This window comes from Bos indicus x Bos taurus, chromosome 19 (genome assembly GCF_003369695.1).
Source record: "Bos indicus x Bos taurus breed Angus x Brahman F1 hybrid chromosome 19, Bos_hybrid_MaternalHap_v2.0, whole genome shotgun sequence".
Taxonomy (NCBI): Eukaryota; Metazoa; Chordata; class Mammalia; order Artiodactyla; family Bovidae; genus Bos; species Bos indicus x Bos taurus.
The window spans coordinates 56,258,060-56,282,999 of NC_040094.1; the positions used below are offsets into that span (position 1 = coordinate 56,258,060).

Sequence of the window (24,940 nt, forward strand, 5' to 3'; positions counted from 1 at the left end):
CCCCAAACTGCACTTCCCTACGCACCAGCGGTTAACACTTCAGGGACCACAAAGACCAGTGGGAAAGAAAAAAGTCTTCAGAAGTGTGAGGAGGTGGAGGAGATGTGAACTAAGATATTCTAGTGGAGGGTGTGGTGGGTGAGAAGACTCTGCTTTCGCTGGCCGAGTGGGTGGGAGGTTCTTGGAGGAAAAACCCAAGGGGTCGTGGAGGGGGGCTTTCCCTGGCCAGGTCGTCTGGGAGGGCTTAGGAGGCCCTGTCTCTGTGGATGGATGTCCTGCAGGGTGGCCGTGGGCCAAGCAGGTGTGGAGTACAACCCTTCTAGTAGGTCCTAGCTAATGAGAGAAGAGTGGACATCTGTTTCTTGATCCCCAGGCCTGATCTCATCCCTAAACTGTGACTTTTCTGAGAAGAGCATTCATGGACTTTGTGGGTAGTGAGACATGAAGGGATAAAAGGAGTACGAAAAGAAAATGGTAAAAGACCAAGTGAAATGTGGGATCTCAAAAAAAAAAAAAAACAACAAAAAAAAGAAAGAAATGTGACACGTCTCAAAGCCCTGTGACCTCGGATCACTTCTCAGTTTCTTCATCTGCAAAGTGGGGAGAAGGGGGTGGGTGAGGAGGGAGGCTTCTTTAAAATAAGCCAGCCAGTCACTAAACAAACAAGGGCGTTACAACAAGCCTGGGGGAGTGAGGGTGGGGGACCCTTATCCAGAGTTGCTACAACGCTAATTAAAATGTCCAGTTTCCAACAAAAATAGATGAGACAAGCAAATAAGCAGGCGTAAAGAACTAATAAACAGAAACCTCAGTTAAATAGAGTCAGGAGACAGAAGGGGGAAGCTTTCATGCCCAGCAAGGGCAGCAGAGCCCAACAGGAAGAAGAAAGATACCGCTTTCTTCCTGGCAAGGACTCAGCCAGTGAAAAGCCTTGGAATCTTTGTTTACTCCTTCCCTTGCCCTGCGGGACCTGCATATGGTCCTTAATTATAGATCCAGAAATTCCAATTCTCTGTTGAGCCCCATGTTTCTTTTTTTTTTTTTTGGCTGTGCCAAGTGGCTTCCAGGGATGTTAGTTCCCTGACCAGGGGTTAAACCTGGTCCCTATGCAATGGAAGCACGGAGTCCTAACCACTGGACCACCAGGGGAGATAAATATATTTATATATAACTTGTATCTGGACACACCTTTCCTCCAGCTACGAAATACAAAAAAGGAATCTGTATGGGACTAAAAATAACTGCACGCAGATGCAGGACTTTTAGACACAGCAGGGGAAGGACGAATTGAGAGAGTAGCAGTAACATATATACACTGCTGCTAAGTCACTTCAGTCGTGTCAGACTCTGTGCAACTCTAGACAGCAGCCCACCAGGCTTCCCCGTCCCTGGGATTCTCCAGGCAAGAACACTGGAGTGGGTTGCCATTTCCTTCTCCAATGCATGAAATGAAAAGTGAAAGTGAAATCGCTCAGTCGTGTCCGACTCTGTGCGACCCCATGGACTGCCGCCTACCAGGCTCCTCCGTCCATGGGATTTTCCAGGCAAGAGTACTGGAGTGGGGTGCCATTGCCTTCTCCAATATATACACTATCAAGTGTAAAATGTAAAGAGAACTTCCCAGGTAGTTCAGTGGTAAAGAACCTGTCTGCCTCTGCAGGAGACGGAGGAGACAAGGGTTTGATCCCCAGATGGGGAAGATCCCCTGGAGGAGGAAATGGCAACCCACTCCAGTATTCTTGCCTGGGAAATTTCACGGACAGAGGAGCCAAGCAGACTACAGTCCATGGGGTCTCAAGTCAGACACGACTGAGTGACTGAGCACATGTGTAAAATAGGTACCTAGTGATAAGTTACTATATAACACAGGAGCCCAGCCTGGTGCCCTGTGATGACCTAGAGGGTTGAGACAGGGGGAAGACAGGGAGGCTCAAAAGGGAGAGAATGTATATATATGATTATGACTGATTCACATTGTTGTATGGCAGAAACTAGAACAACATTGTAAAGCAATTTTCCTCCAATTAAAAAATAAATTAAAAAAATAAAAACAACTGCATGCATGCACAGTTGGGGCAAATTCTGGACCCAAACGATACAAAGAGACCAAAAAACCCAAGTGTCACTTTTAAAGACAGGATGGCTAACCCTAACCCTGCACACACCACCACCCAAGCCACCACCCCTCTAGCCCACCCCCTGGACACACCCCTATCCTCACCCCATATAAGGAACAAGCTTGCCCCTCCCCAGGGATCAAGCAAGCAAGAGTTCCTTCTGGCCCCCAGTAAAGCCTTGCCTGAATTTCTTATCTGGCTTCTGATCAGTTTCTATTGATTAAAGAGGCCAAGAACCCTGAGCAGTAACAGCTCCTTGTGCTATACAGTAGGTCAAATAAAACCAGTTTTGCTGTTGAAATAGCTGACCATCTGTTTGTTTCAGGTCCACACAAGAAAGCATGACTGTTAAACCAGAAAAAGGCAGTCAGCAGAAACTACCTTGTGGGAGTGGCCAGATGCTGGATTCAACAAACACCTAAAAGGAGTCCTGCAAATGACACTTAATTTTCTTCAGAATTCAGATTCAGAGGCAGACACAGCAGGACTAGAACAGGAAAACGTCTGCTCCATTGTTCTGCTGGGAACGACGCAGGCCCTGGTGGCCTCCATGGGACAGTTTCAGTGGGGAGGTAGGTAAAGAAACCAGATTCGGAGAGAAATGGTCACAGCGTGGTTGTCCCAACAAGAATGAGGATGAGAAGGAAAGGGTAGTTACGAAGGGTGCCAGCTCAACAGAGGTTTTGTTTGACTTTGTTTTGCTTTTTAGGATGAGCTCTTTGGGATATATTCATAGCCCAGGGGGGCTTCCTAGGTGGCAACAGTGGTAAAGAATCCACCTGCCAATGCAGGAGACACAAGAGACGAGGGTTCGATCCCTGGGTTGGGAAGATCCCCAGGAGTAGGAAATGGCAACCCACTCTAGTAATCTTGCCTGGAAAATCCCACGGACAGAGCAGCCTGAGGGCTATAGTCCATGGGGTCACAAAAGAGATGGACACAACTGAGCAGCTGAGCACACACGCATAGGCCGGGACAAAGACCCTGTAGATGGGGAAGGGATGGCTGCCAAAGGGCAACCCAAAGAGGTGGGAGCACACAGCAGAGAGGCCGGCTTTTACAGGAGGAGAGCTTGGGTGGGTGCAGGTGAAGAGGCGTGACATTAACACGCTGGGAGCCCTCACCGGGTGAATCACATTTCTGCACACATTAGCAGAAGCACTAACTGCCTTTTGTCCCAGACTATCTTTCCAAGATTGTTGGTATATAGCAAACTGTCTTAGAAGACAAAGATAAGACCCCCATCTGGAGCAGAAGACAAATTTTCTTACTTCCAGCCTAAGTTTTTTTTTCCTCTCTTTAAAAAAAAAAGTCTTTTGGCAGTGCCTTGCAACATGTGAGATCTTCATTCCCTGACCAGGGATTGAACTCGCGTCCCCTGCATTGGAAGATCGGAGTCTTAACTTCTGCACCACCAGGGAAGTCCCTCCAGTATAATTTTTAATGCCTGCCTCGAGGGCAACGGCAGGTTTGCTTGCAGCCCATTGGAAAAGATTCTGGTTTCCCTTGTTCAAGGTTCCTCAGCTGTGCGGCAAACCCACAGTATGTGCAGCAAACCCACTGTGTGGCCCCTTTTGGGTCCCTCTGCCTCACCTTCTGGGGTCTGAAGAGCAAGGAGGCACCATCTTGAAGTTCACGTTGCTCACTGTGCCACCAGGAATCAAGTCACTCATCTCTGACCCCAGAGTCTCACGTCTTCTGCAGGCATCCATCAAACTGTAGCAGGCTGACCTGTTAGCCCGATCACAGAGTAAACCTCAGACCCTTCACGTTCTGGCCAGGAGGTGCCTTTGTAATTGTGGGCCTGGGAAATTGAAGCTCCCCTCTCGGAGGAGGGGGAAAGGAGGCAGGGAGAAAAGAGGCTTGAGGTGACATCTTGGAATCCCTGTTGGGCGGGATGGAAGCTGGAGCTAACCAAGGATGGGGAAATGGCTGGTTGTAGCAAGCCCAGCTGATGCTCAGTGGGTACCATTCTACTCTGGAATGAAACAGTCCCCGGTCAGCAGCTCCTAGCCAGGCCAGGAAGCGGGCAGCGTGGGGGAGGGGACACTGCACAGGCCGATCAGAGTGTGAATACAGGTCGGAGTTCTGCTGGGCGGAAAGCCAGGAACACAGAGAGAGTAGCTCTCAGATTATGAATGACCCCCAGGGGCCTGGCTGGAAAGGAAAGAAAGCTTCAGGGAGAGAACTGATGTGCCGGCAGACAGTGGAGGGGCGAGGACACAGGAGGCTGCAGACCGGAAGGAGAACCCCATGTGGTGGATAGGAAGCTCTGGTCTTAGTGGGGTATTACCTTTTAAAAATATATGTATATATTTCTTTATTGGTCTGTGCAGGATCTTAGTGGCAGCATGCAGAATCTTTTTAGTTGTGGCACAGGGGACCTTTAGTTGTGGTATGTGGTATCTAGTTCCCTGACCAGGGATCAAACCTGGGCCCCCTACATTGGAAGCTCAGGGTCTTAGCCACTGGACCACCAGGGAAGTCTTGAGGTACTTGTCTTTTAGGCACTGGAGATGGACCCAAATCCTTAATACGGATGTGCTTGTGTGCGTGTTAAGTCACTTCGGTGGTGTCTGACTCTTCACGACCCTATGGACTGTAGCCTTCCACGCTCCTCTGTCCATAGGATTCTCCTGGCAAAAGGCCTGGAGTGGGTTTCCATGTCCTCCTCCAGGGGATCTTCCCCACCGGGGGATCAAACCCCAGTCTCCTGCTTGCAGGTGAATTCTTTACCGCCTGACCACAAGGGGCTGGGGGTAGGTTTGAGACTTAGGAACTTAGAGAGAGGTCTGATGTTTTATCAGCCCCTGAGGAAATGGGAGAAGGTGCTGATCAAGGGATAAGTAACAGAGACGGGTATTTGGGGGGTGGAAAACCATAAAGATTAAAAGACTTGAAATCATCAGTTTAAGTCGGTCTGACAGGAGGGTAGCCAGGGGCAGCATTTTTTAAATAGTGTGAACTGAGCCTGAAGGACTTGCTCCTGCCGGAGAGCAGAGGCTCCACGAAGTTTTCCCTGTAAGCCTTGCAATTAGACAGATACCTGTTGCTGCACCCAGGCTTATCCTTTACATGAGAATTGGGGAGGGGTTGGGGGTGGGTGAGTTGCAGTTGCCTGTCATCCTCGCATTTGTTGACAGTTCAGGGTCTAGGGTATTTCACAGGTTTCTGGGGCCAGGATGATGTCCACTGGAGAATACAGTGTCTCATCTACCGCTTACCCCTGGAAAGGCTCTGCTTCCGGTGCACGGGAGCCCGGGCTTCCCCGGGCCTTCCTGATGACACCTGAGCCTCTGCTACACCTTTCAGGTGTCTCTGGGCTGCTGAGATCTCCAGGTTGCCCCGGGGTTGTAACAGGGACGCATAGTGACTGAGGGCTCTAGCCAGTCAATAAACGAGAGAGACGGACAACCTCAGCTCTCCCGCCCTTCCCATCCCGGGCAGGCCCCCTGCCCCACCCCCTCCAATTCCAGCCGGGGTCTGAGCGGTTGGGGTTTAACCCTGCATGCTCCCCGCCCCTCCCACGGGCCTCGGGTGCCAGGAAGCCGCGAGCCCAGGGGGCCCCCGAGGGCGCAGTGTGCGGCCCAGGCGGCAGGTGGCGGCGTCTCCCCGCGCCCCGCGGCCCCACAGAACCCCCGGACCGCGCGCACGCACGCCCTTCACGGTACCGGGAAGCTCCCTGCCCAACACCGGCTCGCGGCGTCTCTGGGCTGGGCCGTCCAAGTCCGGAGGACAGAGGGTAGCGCCTGAGAGGCGCGGGCAGCTCTGGGTGCCGGCGCGACACTCGCCTCCGGGACCCGCCGCACAGCCCCCAAGGGTGCGGCGGCGTCCGGAGGCCGGGAGCCGACAGAGGAAGAAAGGCGGGGCGGGGAGGGGCGGCGGGGCCGGGCGGGGCCGGACGGCCGACTCCGGGAGTCGAGCCCAGCGCACCCGGGCCTCTCCTCTCCGCCCGGGTCGGCTGCCCACGGGACGCCCTCGGGCCAAGGCTGCATGGGGCTCCAGCGTGGCCGGCTCTTCTGGCCGCTGCTCCTGCTCGCGGCTGTCTGCTCCGGGATCCTGGTCGCCCTGTACTCCTCGGCGGTGGAGTTGCACCTGGGGCCCCGAACCGAAGCCAGGTAGGAGCTGCCGCGCGGGACCTGTCCGGAGGGTGCAGGGGACGCGGGGACTCGGGCTGCGGCCCTTTGTACCCAGAGCCTCCAGCCCGGCGTTAAACTCGTGCTGCCGGGGGTCCCACAGCTGCTGCTGTATCCAAGAGGAACTTCGCCCCTTGCTCACCGGAGATCCACTCTCGACAGCTTTCTGCTGACTTCCCTCCGGCCCTAATTAGAAACCCTTTCATCTGTCCTACTTTGGCTTGGACATCGGATTCAGATAAAATCAGTCCCAGCTTTCCACGGATTGTCCCTCGCTAACCTCACATTTCTCAGATTCTACTTTGGGGGCGGGGACCCAAGTCTCCCAGATCCAGCGTTGCGCGTGGCTCCTCAGCCCGGCGGCGGCAGGTCGCGCCTCTCCGGCTCGCTGTGGTCCCTGCCCTCCCCGCGCCCGGCTCGCTTCTTTCCTCCCGCTCTGTTCCGTTGTTTATTTTGATAAGCCCCGTCCGGGCGCGATCCGGTGAAGAGGTGGACTGCGGCCCACCTTGGGCTCCATCCAAGTTTCCCTCCCTGAGCTGCTCCTGCTGCGCTCCGCTCCCTCTCCCTGACCCTGGGCACCTTCCTTTCATTTGGTGCCCCAGGAGGAGAAACCTGAGAGCCTGCCTTTGGTAGGTCACGGTTCCAGTTACTGAAGAAACCTTAAAAGGGATTTAGCTTTACTTCTGGAAGGTGGACCGAGCTGTGCCCAGCGTTTGGATTTGTGAGGCCCCATGGGTACCTACAGTCTGCTGCAGAGGCCTCTGGGCCCTGGCTTTCCCTTCCCAGTGCTTTTCCATCCACACAGTCCTCACTAAAGGGAATGAAGTCAGAATTAGTGTCTGCTCTCAGGAATGGGGCTCTCCAGGTGGCTCAGTGGTAGAGAATCTGCCTGCCAAGCAGGAGACCCAGGTTCAATCCCTGGGTCAGGAAGATCCCCTGGAGAAGGAAATGGCAACCCACTCCAGTATCCTTGCCTGGGAAATCCCAAGGACAGAGGAGCCTGGCGGGCTATAGTCCATGGAGTCGCAAAAGAGTCAGACACTCAGACAGGACTTCGCGACTAAAACACAAAACCAAAAACATTCAGGAAACAAAGTCAAAGGGCACCCAGTGTTACAAAACAATATGAAACACGCTTGCCATTGATTATGTGTCCCCTCCCTTTAGAAACAAAGGTGTTCTAGCTGGCAACACCTGAAGTTAACTTTGCCTCCTTGGAGTCAGACATTGCATAAGGAAAAGGACTGAAAAGAACTGAGGGTATTAAGAAAGGAGATCCGTATCAGTTTTCTGTAAAGATGTTTTGAAACACATTTATTTGAACATCCTTCAAAAGTAACTAATACCACTATAAATATGAGGTTGACTGAACATCCATTATACCTCAACAAAGCTTTTTTAAAAGACCTTTCATGTTTTAAAAATCTAGTACGACTTGTCCATATCCTTGATGTTTTGGTGATGTTTGCATTTTAGCTAAACCCCAGGGGCCAGGTCCAGACTCAGCCTCATTAGGAGCTGGACAAGCAGAGGGGCAGGTGGGATGGAAATCTGAGCAGGGCGAGCAAGCTATGTAACCCTCCCTCACCTGGGGATCAAAAGCAGCCCTCCCGGGCTACGGTGGGGAGTCCAGGGGAAGCCGAGTGCTGGGACCAGGCCTGGCACACCGGAGATGGGAGATGAGGCTCTCCTTGCAGGTTAGAGGGTGGAATCGGTCCAATCAGTAGTTCCTGGGCTTGGGATTTCTAGACTTGTTTTAGAGTGGGTTGCCATTTCCTCCTCCAGGGGATCTTCCTGACCAAACCCATTGTCTCCTGCATTTACCGCTGAGCCTTTGGAGAAGCCTTATTCCCACGGTGGTGTCTAAAAGCCTTTGGATTCCCGGGGTGGGGGGTGTCGGGGGAGTCTCTTGAGCAGAAGGGTTGCTCTGGAGAGGAGCTGGCCTTCCTGAGACCCGAGCGATTCAGGGCTCCCTCCTGTTTCTATTCCACCCATTCAGCAGTTCCTCTGTCAGATTCCAAGCCTGGCTGGCATGTTAGAATCACTGGGGAGGAAGGGATGACAGTGGGGGGAGGGGGGTTGAATCACTGGAGACCCAGAACCAACCGATCAGAATTCTGGTGTTTTTCAAAGGTTCCCTGGGGGTTCCTGAAGGCCACCTGCGCTGAGCACCACGGTGCCAGTTCCTCCTCTGAGAGGAGCTACAGGGTTTTGTGGTTGGCTGATCTGGGTTGAGTGGAGGATAGGATCGCCCTGCTTTTTCTGGCCTGCTCTTCCAAAGTCTTTCACAAACCCTGAAGGCAGGTGGGTCCAGATGCCCTTGTGGCTCAAACGGTCTTGGTGCCTAGAAGCAAGTCACTGGAAGCCTTTGTTTCCTTCGAAACTGCTGACCTCAGATCCTCCCCACCTGCTCCCTCAGGGTTGTAGGGGAGGTGGGAGGAGTCTGGGAATAGCCTGACTACCCTCTTGAATGGATAGGGGCTCCTGTTCCTTCCTGTTTGCCCTCTGCCCAGGTGGCTCAGTGGTAAAGAAAGTTACTGCTATTGTAGGAGCTGCGGGTTTGATTCCTGGGTCAGGAAGATCCCCTGGAGAAGGCAATGGCAACCCACTCCAGTATTCTTGCCTGGAAAATCCCATGGACAGAGGAGCCTGATATGCTACATACAGTCCATAGAGCCGCAAAGAGTCAGACACAACTAAGCGCGTGTGCGCCACACACACACACACACACACACACACACACACACACACACATTGGTGCAGGGACCACCTAGCACCTAGCAGGTGGGTGTAGGGCAGTAACCTAGACCCTTACCTCCCTCCAGAAGGGTCAGTGTCGTTGAGGCTGTCACAGGGTCCCTTCCCTTTGCCCTTTAGGTAACAATAGCTAATATTTAGAAGACACTTCTTACATAAGATAACACAGACTCTGTTTGAAGGCTCCCGACAAGAATGCAGGCCGGGCTTTACTGGGGCCCCTGCGGGCGGCAACGGGAAGGAAACCCAATGCCAATTTTTCTTGCTTGCTCCCTGGGGGTGGGGCAGGGCTCGGTGAGTTGGTTCCTTCTACAGGATGACAGTAGGGGTGGGTCCAGGGGGTCAGGCCAGAGAGGTGGCTTAGGTGGCCCGCCCACCCCCTTAGTGGTGCCACGTGCCAGGTCAATGTGCATACCTGCTTCTGCTCAGATTTTGGTCTTTCTGTATCTCTCTTGTTCATAATTTGCCCCAGCCGCCGCATGTACTCAGCTACTTTTAGTCCCTTGTAGTTTATTTTGCATTTTGTTGCTCAAGGAGACGTTTGTCCAAGTGCAAGCACTGCAGCAAAGGGTCCCAGGCCCCAGCCTGTCTCAATCTGACCATCTGCATACCTGCATGATCATCCCTGCTGAACAGACACAGACACTGAGCTTCTGAGAAGTTCAGTGGCTTCCAGAGATCCTGGAACCCAAACCCACGGTGTCGGGCTTTGGCCCCACCCCTTTCGCCAGGTGAAGGGGGCCCAGGGCACCCGGGATCTAACACCTGTTTTGCGGGCCTTAACAGGGAGACCGCTTAGATGGTCACGAGCCCAGGCCGCTGGCAATCTTTCCTATTTTATATTTTCATGTCTTAACCACCATCTCGCTGTTCCCATACATTCCACATTTCAGCCACTTGCCAAGGGGCTAGGCAGAACATAATAAGGTGATAATATTTTGTGCCCAAAGAGAAAGAGATGAGCAAGAATCAGAGCATAGGGGAAAAAATAAAAAAATCAGACCCTGATGGACGATCAGCCTCCAGAGTTACCAGATGAGCACGCTCCGGGGGCAGGTCAGACCCCGGCTTTACTTCCGCCTTCTCCCCCAGGAACACCACGTCATCATCTCAAGCTTTCTTTGGACCCAAGGCACCGAATTCTAGGACACGAAAGGTACAGTGGCGGGCTACCCTGTGGCGGGGTACAAGGGGAAAGAAAAATGGGAATGAGAACATTCTTACAAGCCTACTGGGCGGGAGCTCTCTGGAAACCCCCATCCCTCCTCTCCTCCCACCCCGGCTACATCCCCCTCCCCACCCAGAGAATGGAGCACAGAACTGAGGGGCCAGCCAGCGCTCTTTAGACCTGACCACTGAGGTCCCTGCACCCCAACAGCAGAGAAACATGGCTCCATCTTTACTCCCTGGGGTATAACCAGCAGAAAAGTTCTTGCAAATCTTGATTTATCTTTAAAAGTTCTCTGACTTTTACATTCTACACCTCAAAATGTCTTTTTACTGTAAAACTCACATTTAAACTGTTAGCATGCATGCGTGCTAAGTCACTTCAGTCGTGTCCGACTGTTTGCAACCCTATGGGCTGTAGCCCTCTGTCCATGGGATTCTCCAGGCAAGAATACTGGAGTGGGTCGCCATGCCCTCCTCCAGGAGATCTTGCCCACCCAGGGATCGAACCCGCATCTCTTACGTCTCCTGCATTGGCAGGTGAGTTCTTTACCACTAGCACCACCTGAGAAGCCCTGTAAACTGTTTACCATGAAGTAAACACCAAGCCCAGGGGCCTCTCTGCTCTGTCACAGAGCACAGTGACCGTGGCCTTACAGGCCATCTCAAGCACTTTACCTGCATTCTCTCACTTACACCTGTCGGCAAGGTCGGGAGGCAGCTTTTGCAGTAAAATGAGGCACAGAGATACCCTGCTCAGGTTACCCATGGAAAAGAGGTGGCACAGGGATTCAGGCCTCTCTTGGACCCCCGGGCTGGGTCTGAACTCCCGAGCAACATGCCCTCACCCTCTGTGCAGGCTGCAGTCAAGCGGGATGATGACTATGTAGTTCTGGCCTGGTCCCGGTTTAAGAGTTGTTTTTCATGCCCAAGACACTGGAACTTGTTCACTGAGGTCTCATGGGGGCAAGATCTCACCACATGCAAGACTGAGTAACTGCAAAGCTGTAAGCGGCAGAGCGAGCTCCCCCCGGCAGGTGATGGAGACCCCACCCCCACCCCACCCCCTGCCCCAAGAACAGAGATCAGGTGGACACTTGGCGGACTGGCTAAAGAAAGTCTTCAAGCGTCTTAAAGCACTTGGCCAGGTCATCTTTACTTTTCCTAAAGTCCTTTCACCTTGAGCTGCTGCTGCTAAGTCGCTTCAGTCGTGTCAGACTCTGTGCGATCCCATAGACAGCAGCCCACCAGGCTCCCCCATCCCTGGGATTCTCCAGGCAAGAACACTGGAGTGGGTTGCCATTTCCTTCTCCAATGCAGGAAAGTGAAAAGTGACAGTGAAGTCGCTCAGTCGTGTCCGACCCTCAGCGACCCTATGGACTTCAACCTTCCAGGCTCCTCCGTCCATGGGATTTTCCAGGCAAGAGTACGGGAGTGGGGTGCCATTGCCTTCTCCTACTTGATGCTAATTGACATATTTCCTCACCTGGTTTAAAAACAAAAAGATTTGAGCTTTTGTCTTTTGGATATATATGACATGGGGGAAAAAAAATGAAGTAGGTAAAGGAAAAATAAAGGTAAGAAAGTTAGACAATGTCAGATAAGTGCGTGAAAAATATGCCAGAGGGTGTCAGAGATGGGCTCTGAGCTTCCCTGTGACAACAGCAAAGAAGGAAAGCTTGCCACCCTGTCCATGAGATAAAAGCAAGCCAGCTGCCCAAGCAAAGTGCGCCTTTCTGGATATGGAGACCTGAAGATTTTTCTCTTGGAGCCTTGTAAAGGAGACCCTGGAAAACACCCCTATGATGAACTGAAGAGGAGTGAGACTGATGTAGTCAGTTCAGCTTAATGCTTGCTTTTAAAGCATGAATTTGGTCCATAAAGATTGCTGTGGGAGTAAAACAAGTTGAGCAGAACCCAAATTTCGTGTGTGTTTATCAGTGATTTTGTCAGCCAGAACACTGGTAAATGCAGAAAACCATACTGCACCAAAGGGAATCATGTAGGAATACCCAAAAGGCACGCACATGCACACTTCAGACAGCCATCTGCTTCATCGCATGTTTAATAACTGGCTTCCCACCACTTCACGATAACTCCCAAACTGCCACCCTTCCGAAGCCCACATCCCCAAGAATGTGTCAGTTCTTTTCCAAGGTCAAGTGCCATATTTTGAGAACTATTTATATATTTCTTGGGCTTCTCTGGTGACTCAGTAAAGAATCTGACTGCAATGCAGGAGACCTGGGTTTGGTCCCTGGGTCGGGAAGATCCCCTGGAGAAGGTAATGGCTACCCACTCCAGTATTCTTGCCTGGAGAATCCCCTGGACAGAGGAGCCTGGTGGGCTACAGTCCATGGGGTTGCAAAGAGTAGGACACAACTGAGCGACTAACATTTTCACTTTTCTAGATGTTTCCTAACCAGTGAATGTGTGTAAAACTGCTTCTATCTTCATTTTATGCATCACTGATCAAGTTTTTTGAGTTTCTGCTGCTCGTAGTCCCTTTTCCCAAAAGCCCTGTGGTTTGGGTTGCGGTTCTGCACGATGGTTTTTAGGCATTCGTATGTCACATAACAGCAGAAATGACTGTACTCTTTCCCACGTTGTCCTTTGATGAAACCAACGTCTTAACCAAGACCCCCTTCAGTGGAAGAATAGCCCTGACCAGGCCGGGGCTGCTCAGGAATCTAACACGGGGGTCTGGGGGTAGAGGGGGGCTGGGGCCTGTCTGGTATGCGTGCTCTCCTTCAAGGCTGCTGGGTGCGGAGGCCCCTGCGTGCGGAGGCCCCTGCAAGGCTTCCTTTGCTGCTGGCACCAATGACCACCAACTTGGGAGCCTTAAAACAAGAGAAATGGAGTCTCTCACAGTTCTAGAGGCCAGAAGTCTGAAGTCAGGTATCCAGCAGGGCCAGCCGCCCTCTGAAGTCTCCAGGGAAGAATCTCTCCTGGCCTCTTCCAGCTTATGGGGGCTCTAGCTGTCCCGTGGCTTGCAGCTTCATCACTCACTCTCTGCCCCCGACCCCCGCCATCAGCACGTGCCTTCTTTGTATGATTTTATTTTTGTTTATTTATTTTTGGCCGTGCGGCGTCTTCGTTGCTGCATGGGCCCTCCTCTAGTGGTGGTGAGCGAGGGCCACTCTCTAGCTGCGGTGCACGGGCTTCTCATTGCGGTGGCTTCTTTTGAGGCAGAACACAGACTCTAGGGCGTACACACTTCAGCCATTGCGGCCCATGGGCTCCGTAGTTGCGGCTGCCGGGCTCTAGAGCACAGGCTCAATAGTTGTGGAGCACAGACTTCATTGCTCCACGGCATGTGGGATCTTCCTGGATCAGGGATCGAATCCATGTCTCCTGCACTGGCAGGTGGATTCTTTACCCCTGAGCCACCACGGGAAGCCTAGCACATGCCTTCTTATAAGGATACCAGTCATTGAATTTAGGGCCCACCTTAGTACATTAGAAGTTATACTCCATTTATGTGTGTGGCTCAGTCACTTCAGTCGTGTCTGACGCTTTGCAACCCTATGGATTGTAGCCAACCAGGCTCCTCTGTCCATGGGATTCTCCAGGCTGGAGTGTGTTGCCTAGCCCTCCTCCAGGGGATCTTCCCAACACAAGGATCAAACCCGCATCTCCTTCACCTTTTTGCATTGCAGGCAGATCCTTTACTGCTGAGCCACCTTACGGTATAATCTCACCTGACTGATTACATCTGCAAAGACCCTCTTTCCAAATAAGGTCACATTCTGAGGTTTGGGGCAGACATGAATTGGGAGAGGGGACATTATTCAACTCAAGATAGGCACCGGCTGGTCAAAGACATCACAGATCTTCCCAGTAGCCCTTTCCATGGGAACCCTACTGCAGCAAGGACGGCCAGGGCAAGGGTTTGGACCCAGGCTGATGGATTCCAAGGCCTGGGGTGGACCTCCTCCAATACAGGGCAGGCAGCTCTTACCCATTTGTGGGAAAGTGCCCTCAAGTTCCCCCCAAGTGTGAGGTAAAGTAGTAGGCCAGAGCCGTCAGGCCCCAGAGACGTGGCATCCAGGGAGAAGGGCTGGGCAGGGTAAATCCAGAAAGCTCTCTGACCCCTACCAGGCCACTGCGTACAGGCCAGCTTGGCTGGCACATCTAGGGGGTGGCCCAAGTCTGGAGAGGGGAAGGGCAGCACTTCCCTCCCAGCCCTCTTGTGGGGTATGCGGGCTCCCTGGAAGGTTCCTACCCACCCTACCTTCTAGAACAGCCCTCGGGGACTTCCCTGGGGGTCCTTCGGCTTCCCTGGTGAGTTTGATCCCTGGGTGTGGGAAGATCCCACCCAGGAGAAGGAAATGGCAACCACTCCAGTATTCTTGCCTGGAGAATCCCATGGATAGAGGAGCCTGGCAGGCTACAGTCCATGGGGTCACAAAGAGTGGGACAGAACTGAGCAACTAACACTGGGGTCCAGTGGTTAAGAATCCGCCTGGCAGTGTAGGGCACGTGGGTTCCATTCCTGGCTGGGCAAGTGGGATTCCCACATACCTCAGGGCAGCTAGGCCCACAGTGCCACTGGAGAGCTCGCATGCCACACCTAGAGAGGCCTGACCACGAAGATCCTACATGATGCAACTAAGACCCAAGGCGGCCAAATAAGTAAATTAAAAAAAGAAACAGCCCTCTTATCTTGTCACCCACAGAACCTGCTCTGTCGACATCCACTTTCTCTTGCCGTTCAGCGGCACCCTCGCTTCCGGAATCTGTTTAACCTCTCCACTCCAGTGCTGCTGTCGGGGGACCTCTTCACCCCGCAGCTCTGGGACAGCCTGAGCCAGCACAAAGCCCCCTACGGCTGGCAGGGGCTCTCCCACCAAGGTAACCTGCAGCCCTCTGGCCCTAAATAGTCCATTCCTCCTGCTTTGGGGCCACGGTGCCCCTTTCTCCTCACTTCCTCCCAGGCAGGCTTCAAGGCTCACCTCCACTGCTGTGAGACTCCCTGCCTCTACAAGCACCCTCTACAAGGGTCAAGGAGAGGGGCCTGGCTACTGCCCCACCCGACCCCTCTACCAGTGGCTCTTGCCCTCCTGGGGCCTGGCATGAAAGATGGCCAGTGTGCAAAGGTGGCTGAGGACAGCAGTTGTGAGCCCTCAAACAGCCCAATGATGGCTGCTGCTGGGAGAGACCACCCAGAGCCCCTTCCACTTTAAGTCGGCCCCTCACCCTACCCCTGAAGGCCCCAAATTATTTCCTTTTGGAATAAGCAAAGTCTTGGGAGGACTGGTTATCTGAGTTCTCAAGATGACTGGGGCCACAGCCAACCCTCCCGCCCCACCACCCTCTTTGCAGGCGTCCTGCTCCCACAGACGTTTCCCTGTCCTCCACCCTCTGTGCCTCTTGAGAGGGGCCTGGTGTCAGGCCTCAGGCAGGTGCGGGTGCCAGGAATTCTCGGGAAGGCCCCAGTGCCCCTCACAGCACTCCACCTTGTCCCACAGCTATCACCTCCACCCTCAGCCTCCTGAACGGCTCGGAGAGCACCAGGCTGTTTGCCGTCTCCCGGGAGCTGCTTCCTGGCTGCATCCGGTGTGCCGTGGTGGGTAATGGAGGCATTTTGAACGGCTCCCGCCAGGGTCAGAACATCGATGCCCATGACTACGTGTTCAGGTATGTGGGCTAGGGGCCAGGGAGGAAGCAGGAGAGGAGCTGGGTGGAGAGCTGGTCCCCAGCCAGCCCCCCGGGGGGAGCATCGTAGGTGAGGGCGTGGGCTAATGGAGCAGCAGCGGCCTCAGGCAGCTCAGCAGTTGTGATGGGCGGACAGGCGTGGACAAGGGTGTTAGGCAGACAGACCCTGAAGACGCACGAGGCTGTGGTCAACCCAGGGGACCCAGGAGGAAGGAGCTGCCAGGGCTGGCTTCGCCCATTTCACAGGGCATCCTTCAGGTGCCCGGCTGTCAGGATGGGGCTGGCGACTGGGCACTGGGGCTGCCGTGGGTAGAGGGAGTGCCAGAAGCCTGGGGATGGAAGTCAACATGCAGTACCGTGTAGCCACAAGCAGGCTGATGAGCCTCTGTTTGGACCAGACTCAACGGTGCGGTGATCAAAGGCTTCGAGAATGACGTGGGCACCAAGATCTCCTTCTACGGTTTTACTGTGAACACAATGAAGAACTCCCTCATCTCCTACTCGAACGTGGGCTTCACCTCTGTGCCACAGGGACAGGTGAGGCTCCCATGGGCACCACGGTCCCTGACAGCCAGCACCGTTGTTTCCTGTCCGCCCCCCATCGCACCACAGGGCAGGCCACGGGGTTCCCACGCCCCAGCCCAGCGGATGGACAGGTTGTACGCCAGGATCTAGGGCCTGTGTAATGGGGCGCCCTGTCGCTCAGGACCAGGAAAGCTCTGGAGTGGAGCATGAATGACTAATGTTTACTGAAGGCTTATGGAGTGCCAGGCACTTTACAGAGGCCACGTCAGCCCCCTCTTACTGGTGAGGGCACTAAGGCTCAGGGCCTCTTCGTTCAGCAGAGTGGCAGTGGAGCCCGACTCAAAGCCCTGCTACCCCCCTGACCCAGAGGTCAGCAGCACACAGCCAGCCAGAGGGTATTTGCTGAGTGTCTCCTCCATTCCAACCCCACACACACTCAGCACAGCAGCCCCAGTTCCACAGAACTGGAACCTGAGTCTGTCTTCTGCCTCCAGGCTCTTTCAGCCACACCCAGCTGCTCTAACACCATGCTTCCCCTTCTAGAGGGCTTCCCTGAGAGCTCAGTTGGTAAAGAATCCACCTGTGATGCAGGAGACCCCACTTCGATTCCCTGGTCAGGAAGATCCACTGGAGAAAGGAAATACTCACTCCAGTATTCCAGCCTGGAGAATTCAGAATTCCATGGACCGTATAGTCTATGGGGTCATAAAGAGGCAGACAAGACTGGAGCGACTTTCACTTTCTTTCCCCTTCTAGAGCAGGCTGGCTACCACATGCAGCGGGGAGGTCCCAAGATAAGGGTGCTGTGGTGCTTGATAGGGCTGGTTTGAGTTTTCAGCAGCTTCCTCCTCTTACCAGGGACGTCAGGGGTGTCCAAGCTACAGCATCCATGCTCTGAGGCCTCTTTTAGCTCATGATGAAACAAGATAGCACAGTTTCATTTCTGGTGTAGCCACAGAACCTGTATGCATGTGTGCTAAGTCGATTCAGTTGTGTCCAACTCTGTGCAACCCTATGTACTGTAGCCCTCCAGGCTCCTCTGTCCATGGGATTCTCCAAACAAGAATACTAGAGTGGGTTGCCATGCCCGCCTCCAGGGCATCTTCCTGAACCAGGGATCAAACTCCCATCTCTTATGTCTCCTGCATTGGTAGGTGAATTCTTTACCATTAGTGCTACCTGGGAAGAACCTGTATGAGTTCTCCATAACTGCATGACGAATGACCCCCAAACCTCATAGCTGTAAACAACACGTACTGCTTATCTTGCCGTTTTCATGAGTCAGGAATTTGGGAGCAGCTCAGTAGAGTGATTTTGTCCACTTCTTTTTTTTTAGCCTCCTCTGGCAGCATGAAAGTGTTAGTTGCTCAGTCATGTGGTCCAACTCTCTGCGACCCCATGGGGTGTACCCCACCAGGCTCCTCTGTCCTTGGAATTCTCCAGGCAAGAATACTGCAGAGGGTAGCCTTTCTCTTCTCCAAGGGATCTTCCTGACCCAGAGTCCAAGCTGGGTCTCCCTCATTGCAGGCCGATTCTTTACTGTCTGGGCCATCAGGGATGCCCTTCCCAGATGACTCAGCAAGTAAAGAATCCACTTGCAATTCAGGAGACACAGGAGATGCAGGTTCAATCCCTGGGTTGGAAAGAGCCCCTGGAGAAAGAAATGGCAACCCACTCCAGTATTCTTGCCTGGGAAATCCCATGGCCAGAGGAGCCTGGCGGGCTACAGTCCAACGGGGTTGCAAAGAGTTGGACACGACTGAGCAACTAAGCATACACACACCAGCAGCATGTGGGACCCTAGTTTGCTGACGAGGGATTGAACTTGCACTCCTGCATTGCAAGGTGGAGTTTTAACCAGTGGACCAGAGAAGTCCCTCATCGGAGTGGTTTTGGCTCAGGGTCTCCCAGTAGTCACAGTCAGGCTTGACAGGGGCCGCGGTCATCAGAAGGCCCGCCTGGGCCAGGGTGAAGATGGCTCCCTCACAGCCCTCACCATGTGGGCCCCTCTGCAGGCTAATACACTGCCTCCCTGATGGGGTAGCTAGTTTGACCCAGAGCGAGTGATCCCAGAGAGCAAGGAAGCTCCTCCAGTGTCTTTTATGAACCCCTCTCCAAGGGGGTCACACACGCTTCCTTACTCCCACTTTTTCGTATCCATTAGAAAAATTCTTAGTCCCTCAGTCCAGCCCACACTCAAGGGAATGGCAGTTGAGCACGGCTCCTTGAAGGGAAGAGTATCAGCGGGTCTGAGCGCTGAAACCCTCAGTGGAACCCGAAAGAACAGGGCACCCAAAAGTGGAAAATACAGACTCAGAAAGGAGAGGCTCCTGCCCGGGCAGGGGCCGGACCAGGCGGAGGGCGGTCCACTCGGAGCAGGAAGTCCCCGTGGTCTTGTCCCCACCGGGGCTGCTTCTCTGTTGCCCCGACAGTACCTGCGCTATATCTTCATCCCCTCGGACATCCGTGACTACCTGATGCTGAGATCCGCCATCCTGGGTGTGCCTGTCCCCGAGGGCACCGATAAAGGAGACAGGTGAGCAGCCAAGCAGGGAAATAGGGCACGGTACTGCTCCCAGGTCCACCGTCAGATGGGAAAGGTGGCTGAAGGTGGCCAGAAAGGCCCCAAGAATCCACCAGAGCATTAGAAGAGTAAACTCTTCTTTTTTTCCTACCCTTGGGAAAGCCCAGGTAATGCTGCTGGTCCCCAGGGACCCTCCTGACCAGGTGGGCTGCAGGTTCAAGGGGCTCCTTTTGGAATGGGGGCCGGCAGGCCTGGCCCCTCAGCTTCAGCTGCGGTCCCCATAACCCGCCCAGCCACCCAGCTGGCCTGTCCGCAGCTGTCCCTGCTGTCCCGTTGAGTGCATTGTGTTTGGAGACTAAGAGTGAGGGCCAGGACCCATGCCACTCCTTGGCGGGCACCCTCCCAAGACTGCCCATGAAATGGGAGAGCAGGGGACGTGGGCCCAGTGTCCTGCAGAGTGGGAACAAAGGGCCCTCTGTCTGTCCTCCCCCACCTTCCTGGACAGCAGGCCCGTGTCCAGCTCTTTTGAACCATGTCCGGGCCTCATCTGAACCTTCTCCCTGTGGTGCTGAAGACAATTTCTTGTCCCTGAGTCGGGTCCTCATAAATCTGCACCAACCCCTGTGGCCGCCAAGGACCGACCCTCCTGTCTCGCTGGCTGGCCCCGTACATCTCACCCACCCTCAAAGAGCACCTTCTGAGGCGTCCTTAGGGGTTAAGCCCTCGGGGGCCAGGCCGGCTACGCCAGCCCCGCCCTGTGCCCCGCCCCAACCTGCTGATGACCCAACAATCGCCTGGCAGCGGCTCCTGGGGGTGGGCTTTGCGACCCAGACGGGACTGGCTCCTGGGGGTTGGGGGGGGCTGGCTCAAAGACATCGGGTGGACATTAAGCCTCCCCAACACCAATGAGCTCCCCCTCCCATTCCCCTAATCCATCCCCTGCCCAGTCCCCCTCCCAGTCCAGATCCAACCATACCAACCAGCAGCCCTACGCCAGCTCTGGCGGCTCAGCTCCTTCACCGTCCCCCACCCGGGGGTCTTCCCGTGCCCCCTCTCACCCTGCCACCCCAAATGCCTCACAGCCCTCTTCCCGGGCCTCCTCCCTGACCCCCAGCCCTCATGTCCAGCCTCGGGGGTCTTCCCAAAATGCCACTCCACCTGCCTCCAAATCTCCCTCTCAATCTGGCTTGAAATCCCTCTCCCGAAACTCTTCCCAAACTCCCCCCATACCTGGCGCCAAGTCCCCCGCCCACAGCCCCGCGCCCTCAGCCTCCTACATCGGGCTCGGGCTTGGGCCCATCCGGGGCATCCCGTCCTACATCGCCCCCTACGTGCCCCGCTTCATGAAAGAGGCCCCCTTCTTCCAGCCTCCTACTTCGCCCCTCCCGCAGAACCAGTGCTTCCCCTGCTCCTTTCCCTGCCGGGCCCGGGACCGCCCTCGCAAGCCCCCTGACTCCCTGTACTTCCCTCTCCTCCCGCCCCCTCCGCACCTCCCCCGGGTCAGCTGCTCCTACCCGTCTCCCCCCGCCCTGTTCACGCCCCCCTCCTCCCTCTCCTACACCCCGCCCACCGACGTCCTGGTGGGCGGGAAGCCGCACGTGGTGCCCACGGTGCTCCCAGCCACCTTCTACACCCCCTTCTCCCGCTACTACTCCCAGCCCCGCCCCTACCGGTCCATCCACCGCCACCGCCCCAGCGCCTTTCACCTCTCCTCACTCCACAACCCGTCGTACGACGCCTCGGGCCGCTCTGTTCACTTCTATCGTGGGTCCTAGGCCTCAGACCTATTTTGGACTGGACTCCTCTGCCAGCAAATTCAGGCTACTCCATCCAGACTTCATCAGCTACCTGACAGAGAGGTAGGTGCGGGCAGGGGTGGTGCTGGGAGCAACTCCCCTGCCCACCCCCACCATTCGCCCCACACCTACAGGCTGCTGCTGCTGCTGCTGCTAAGTCGCTTCAGTTGTGTCCGACTCTGGGCGACCCCATAGAAGGCAGCCCACCATCCCTGGGATTCTCCAGGCAAGAACACTGGAGTGGGGTGCCATTGCCTTCTCCAATGCATGAAAAGTGAAAGTGAAGTCGCTCAGTCGCCTCTGACTCTTTAGCGACCCCATGCACTGCAGCCCACCAGGCTCCTCCGTCCATGGTATTTTCCAGGCAAGAGTACTGGAGTGGGGTACCATTGCCTTCTCCGGCAGCACTGGCTTTATCCCCTGAAGATGAAACCCCAAGCTGGGCCATGTGCCGAGGACCACCGTGGCCGCCCCCACTCCCCGCCCCGCAGCACTTACACTGCTTCATTTACTTGTTTAGTTCCTCAGTCCTGTCCCATTCTTTGCGACCCCATGGATGGTAGCCCGCCAGGCTTCTCTGTCCATGGCATCTCCCACAAAGAGTACTCGAGTTGGTTACCACTTCCTTCTCCAGGGGACCTTCTGAACCCAGATTGAACCCAAGTCTTCTGTTATTGGCAGGTGGATTCTTTACCACTGAGCCACCAGGTTAAATACATTGATGGAGGTGATGTTCTATCAGTCAAGGTAGACAGGAAACCCAACAGGCTTACTTACCAAAAATGTTCACGAACGCTTAGGCTGGGCATAGAGGGACTGTAAGTGTGGGGCTGTATGGGGACTAGTGGAAGCCAGCGTTCAGGCCCAAACACAGGAGGACCCTGGGACGAGCCTGGGGAACCCCTGCCTGCAGATCTCCACCCCCATCCCACCCATCAGTGGTTCTCAGCAGGAGGCTGGTCCACTGTCCTGTCTGAAGTTTTGGTTGTCACTAGGCGACCTGAGTGCCCCTAGTGGGCAGAGGCCGGGGATGCTGCTGAACCACCTACAAGACACAGGGCAGCCCCTGCAAAGCACATCTGTCCAGCCTGAAGTGGTGACAGTGCTGTAGCTGGGAAACCTACTGCATGCAGCCCCAGGCTAGCACCCCAAGACCCAGAGCAGGCCAGGGGTGGCAGGGGAGTCTGGGAGGCAAGCTGAAGACCACTCAACAGACGAAGAACAGGCTGAGAAGCTGGGTGGTTTGCCTGGCAAGGCCTAGATGAGAACCCAGGGCTGAGGTCAAGGCTCGTGGTCACCATACTGCGGCCTCACTTTGGGACCATCTGGGTGTCTGAAATCATGTACGTGTGCTTGCACACATGTGCACCATCTCACTAGTGGCCCAGTCACAGGACCTACGTGTCCTCTGTCCTCATGTGTGGCTCCTGCTTGGCCAGTCCGGAGGTGAAATTTAGGTGTCAGGTTAAATAACTACGCCAACTATGCCCTAGACGTTGTGGTGCGGGAGGGTGTTGCAGAGAGGAAAGGCAAGTTAGGCTGGACTCAGGCTTCTAGAGAGGGAGAGAGGGAAGGGTCTCACCTATGTTTCTTCAGGAGGGCCTGTTCCTCCTCCTCACTGCTTGTTACCTAAGGTGTTACTTGAACCAAAGATTTTTGTGTATAATTCATCTTTCTCCAAATGGCAGATGGGTGAGGGCAGAAGGGCCAGAAAATTTTGCCGTTTCCCAACCTGCCTGAGTTGGTGTAATGGCACAACCCTCAAGCAAATGTGCAAGACCAAAAGTCCTGGGGTTTTTTGGCTGCCCTGGGTTTTCTTTACTGCACAGGCTTTCTCCAGTTGTGGCAAACAAGGTCTGCTCTTCGCTGTGGGGTGCAGGCTTCTCATTTTGGTGGCCTCTCCAGAGTGCGGGCTCTAGGCACACAGGCTTAGTTGCTCCTCAGCATGTAGGATCTTCCTGGACCAGGGACTGAACCCACGTCCACTGGACCACCAAAGAAGTCCTCTGGAGTCTTTGAGTTTTGACACTTCTTTTTGCTTCCAGGTTTCTGAAATCAAAGTTGATTAACACAAAATTTGGAGACCTATACATGCCTAGTACTGGGGCCCTCATGTTGCTGACAGCTCTACATACCTGTGACCAGGTAAGAGGTCTGCTCTTTCAGGAGCCCACAGCAGCAGGGCTGGTGTGAATGGAGCCTTATTCCATCCGTGAGATCCTCTACGTGAGGCCTGCTAGCCCAGACCTGGGACTCTGGGCCTCCATCCCGTGGCAGAAGGCTCCCCAGCTGCAGGAGCCACCTAGTCTAGGGAATGGGGTGGAGGAAGTGCTCTCGGTCCCGTAGGGGACAGCCTTCGGACCCAGTCTTGCCTTCCTCCCCAGGGCCACCTTCCCCTGGGCTTGTCCTTTCACCCTCTGCCCCAGGGCAGACGCTGCACATGGTGTTTAAGGGACATACGACCCAACTGCTCTTGTGAAAGCAAAATCTCAACCAAAGTGGGTAGGGACATCTGTTTTGGGAGGACACTCTCAAACTGAGGTGGGCATCCTTCCACACGTGGAGTCTCTGAAATCACTCCATGAGCCAATTCTTGCTGGGGTGGTACCCATGAGCTGCAGAGACAGAGGCTGAGAATCAGTTTTCAGGGAAAGGCAGTGTTGACCCAGGCACAAGAGCTGGAGGCCAAGCACCACTGGACTCTGGTCCCCCTTTTCCATGTTTAAAACAGGACTCTCCTGTCTGCAGTCACCATGAGAACAGGAAACGGGAGGTAAGGGGCTTTCTGCCTCCATCTTGAGCATAATGATCATGGCTTTGGTGTCACAAACCAGAGTTCAAAACCCAGCCCAGCTACTTATTAGCTTGTGACTGCGGACACACGTTTTGGTTATCTTTCTGAGCCCATCTCCCCATTTGTAAAACAGGGACAGTATCTACGCTTAGAGTTGGGTGAGAAAATGTGCAGAAATAACACAGTGCAGATATGAAAACGTGGGTGAGAACGGTTGTTTATTCTCACCTCCACACAAGGCAGCTATGCCTAAGTTCCTTCCACTTTATAAACTGTGCTTAGTCGCTCAGTCGTGTCCGACTCTGCAACCCCATGGACTGTAGCCCACCAGGAACCTCTGTCCATGGGGATTCTCCAGGAAATACTGGACTGGGTTGCCATTCCCTCCTCCAGGGGCCACACTGCAGGCACGTTCTTTACCATCTGAGCACCAGGGAAGCCCTGTGTAAATGGCTTCTCAAATGCTAGCAGCTCATTATGCTAATGAGCTGCTTCTCATAGCAGCTCAAATGCTAACTGTCCTTCTCCAGGTTAGCGCCTATGGATTCATCACAAGCAACTACCAGAAATTTTCTGACCACTATTTCGATCGAATGAAGAAGCCACTGATATTCTACGCAAACCACGACCTGTCCCTGGAAGCCACCCTTTGGAGGGACCTGCACAAGGCTGGCATCCTTTGGTTGTACCAGCGGTGACCCAAAAGCATCCAAGACCTTTATTTTTGCAGAGCTGCGGCCCTGGGCCCTCAAGTAACTAAAGCTACCTTCTTGTGTGTTCCATCCTTGACACCCACCTACTCCTTCACTACAGAGGACAGAGTGGATGTGTCAATGTCACTCAAGACTGCCCTTTGTGGGACACCCTGCCTTGTCCTTAGCTCACCCAAGGAGATTCCTCTGGGCCCAGGGAGACAACCCAACCTTGGTCGAGGAAAAACATTACTCTGCTGGGCTCATCTTTAAAACTGAAGACAACACTCTCAAGATGAGACCGACCAGCGCGAGCATGCAGGTATCCTTCAGAGCTGAGCGTTTTCCAAGCCAGCAGTGGCACAGACTGACTTGGTCAGTGGAGTGGCTCAGGGCCTCTCAATTAACGAAGGTCAAGCAGCAGTAGAAACAAATGCACTTTTCAGCCCAAATCCTCCCACTAGCATGTCCGGCCTCAGACTCCAAAGCAGTTCACCTCAAGGACATGTTGGAACAGCTTTTCTGAGAAAGGGAACAGACTCACTTCTGCCCCCTGATAAAGTGGGAGCACAAAGGGCAGAAAGTCATTTGAAATTAGTTAATTGCATAAATGACGGATAACCACTGTGTCTGTTTGTGTTGGGGAAAGTAGTGTATTACGCAGGGTATTAGCATGGAGAGTCTGAACCACCAGAAAGTCCTGGCCTCTGATTAAAGGCCCACTGAAGATGTATTAACACCCCATCACCAAAAGGACATTATTGGGTAACAAAC

General features: G+C 54.2%; 1 protein-coding gene across 8 annotated transcripts; it reads left to right on the plus strand.

Moving 5' to 3' along the window:
• Nucleotides 1-4,819: 4,819 nt before the first annotated feature.
• Nucleotides 4,820-24,795, plus strand: ST6GALNAC2 (ST6 N-acetylgalactosaminide alpha-2,6-sialyltransferase 2). Of its 8 annotated transcripts, none has more exons than XM_027518578.1 (9): nucleotides 5,753-6,235; nucleotides 10,103-10,166; nucleotides 14,857-15,031; nucleotides 15,649-15,817; nucleotides 16,234-16,372; nucleotides 18,793-18,896; nucleotides 20,543-20,743; nucleotides 22,726-22,825; nucleotides 24,005-24,210. In XM_027518578.1, the coding sequence occupies exons 1-9, from the start codon at nucleotides 6,111-6,113 to the stop codon at nucleotides 24,170-24,172; spliced, it is 1,245 nt and encodes a 414-aa protein (XP_027374379.1). In that variant the 5' UTR covers nucleotides 5,753-6,110; the 3' UTR covers nucleotides 24,173-24,210. The 8 variants fall into 8 exon arrangements, 7 of the variants coding, with proteins under 7 accessions (XP_027374376.1, XP_027374374.1, XP_027374378.1 ...); XM_027518579.1 differs by having other exon boundaries at nucleotides 20,660-20,743; XM_027518573.1 differs by lacking the exon at nucleotides 14,857-15,031 and having other exon boundaries at nucleotides 4,987-6,235; nucleotides 15,668-15,817; nucleotides 24,005-24,795.
• Nucleotides 24,796-24,940: the final 145 nt, after the last annotated feature.

Excerpts from the sequence above, each read along its gene's own strand:
- ST6GALNAC2 (XM_027518573.1), top strand. The coding sequence starts at position 5,626 with ATGCTCCCCGCCCCTCCCACGGGCCTCGGGTGCCAGGAAGCCGCGAGC. Across the intron at positions 16,373-18,792 it reads CCTCTGTGCCACAGGGACAG|TACCTGCGCTATATCTTCAT; the intron begins GTGAGGCTCCCA and ends TTGCCCCGACAG. Across the intron at positions 18,897-20,542 it reads GGCACCGATAAAGGAGACAG|CCCCGCCCCTACCGGTCCAT; the intron begins GTGAGCAGCCAA and ends TACTACTCCCAG.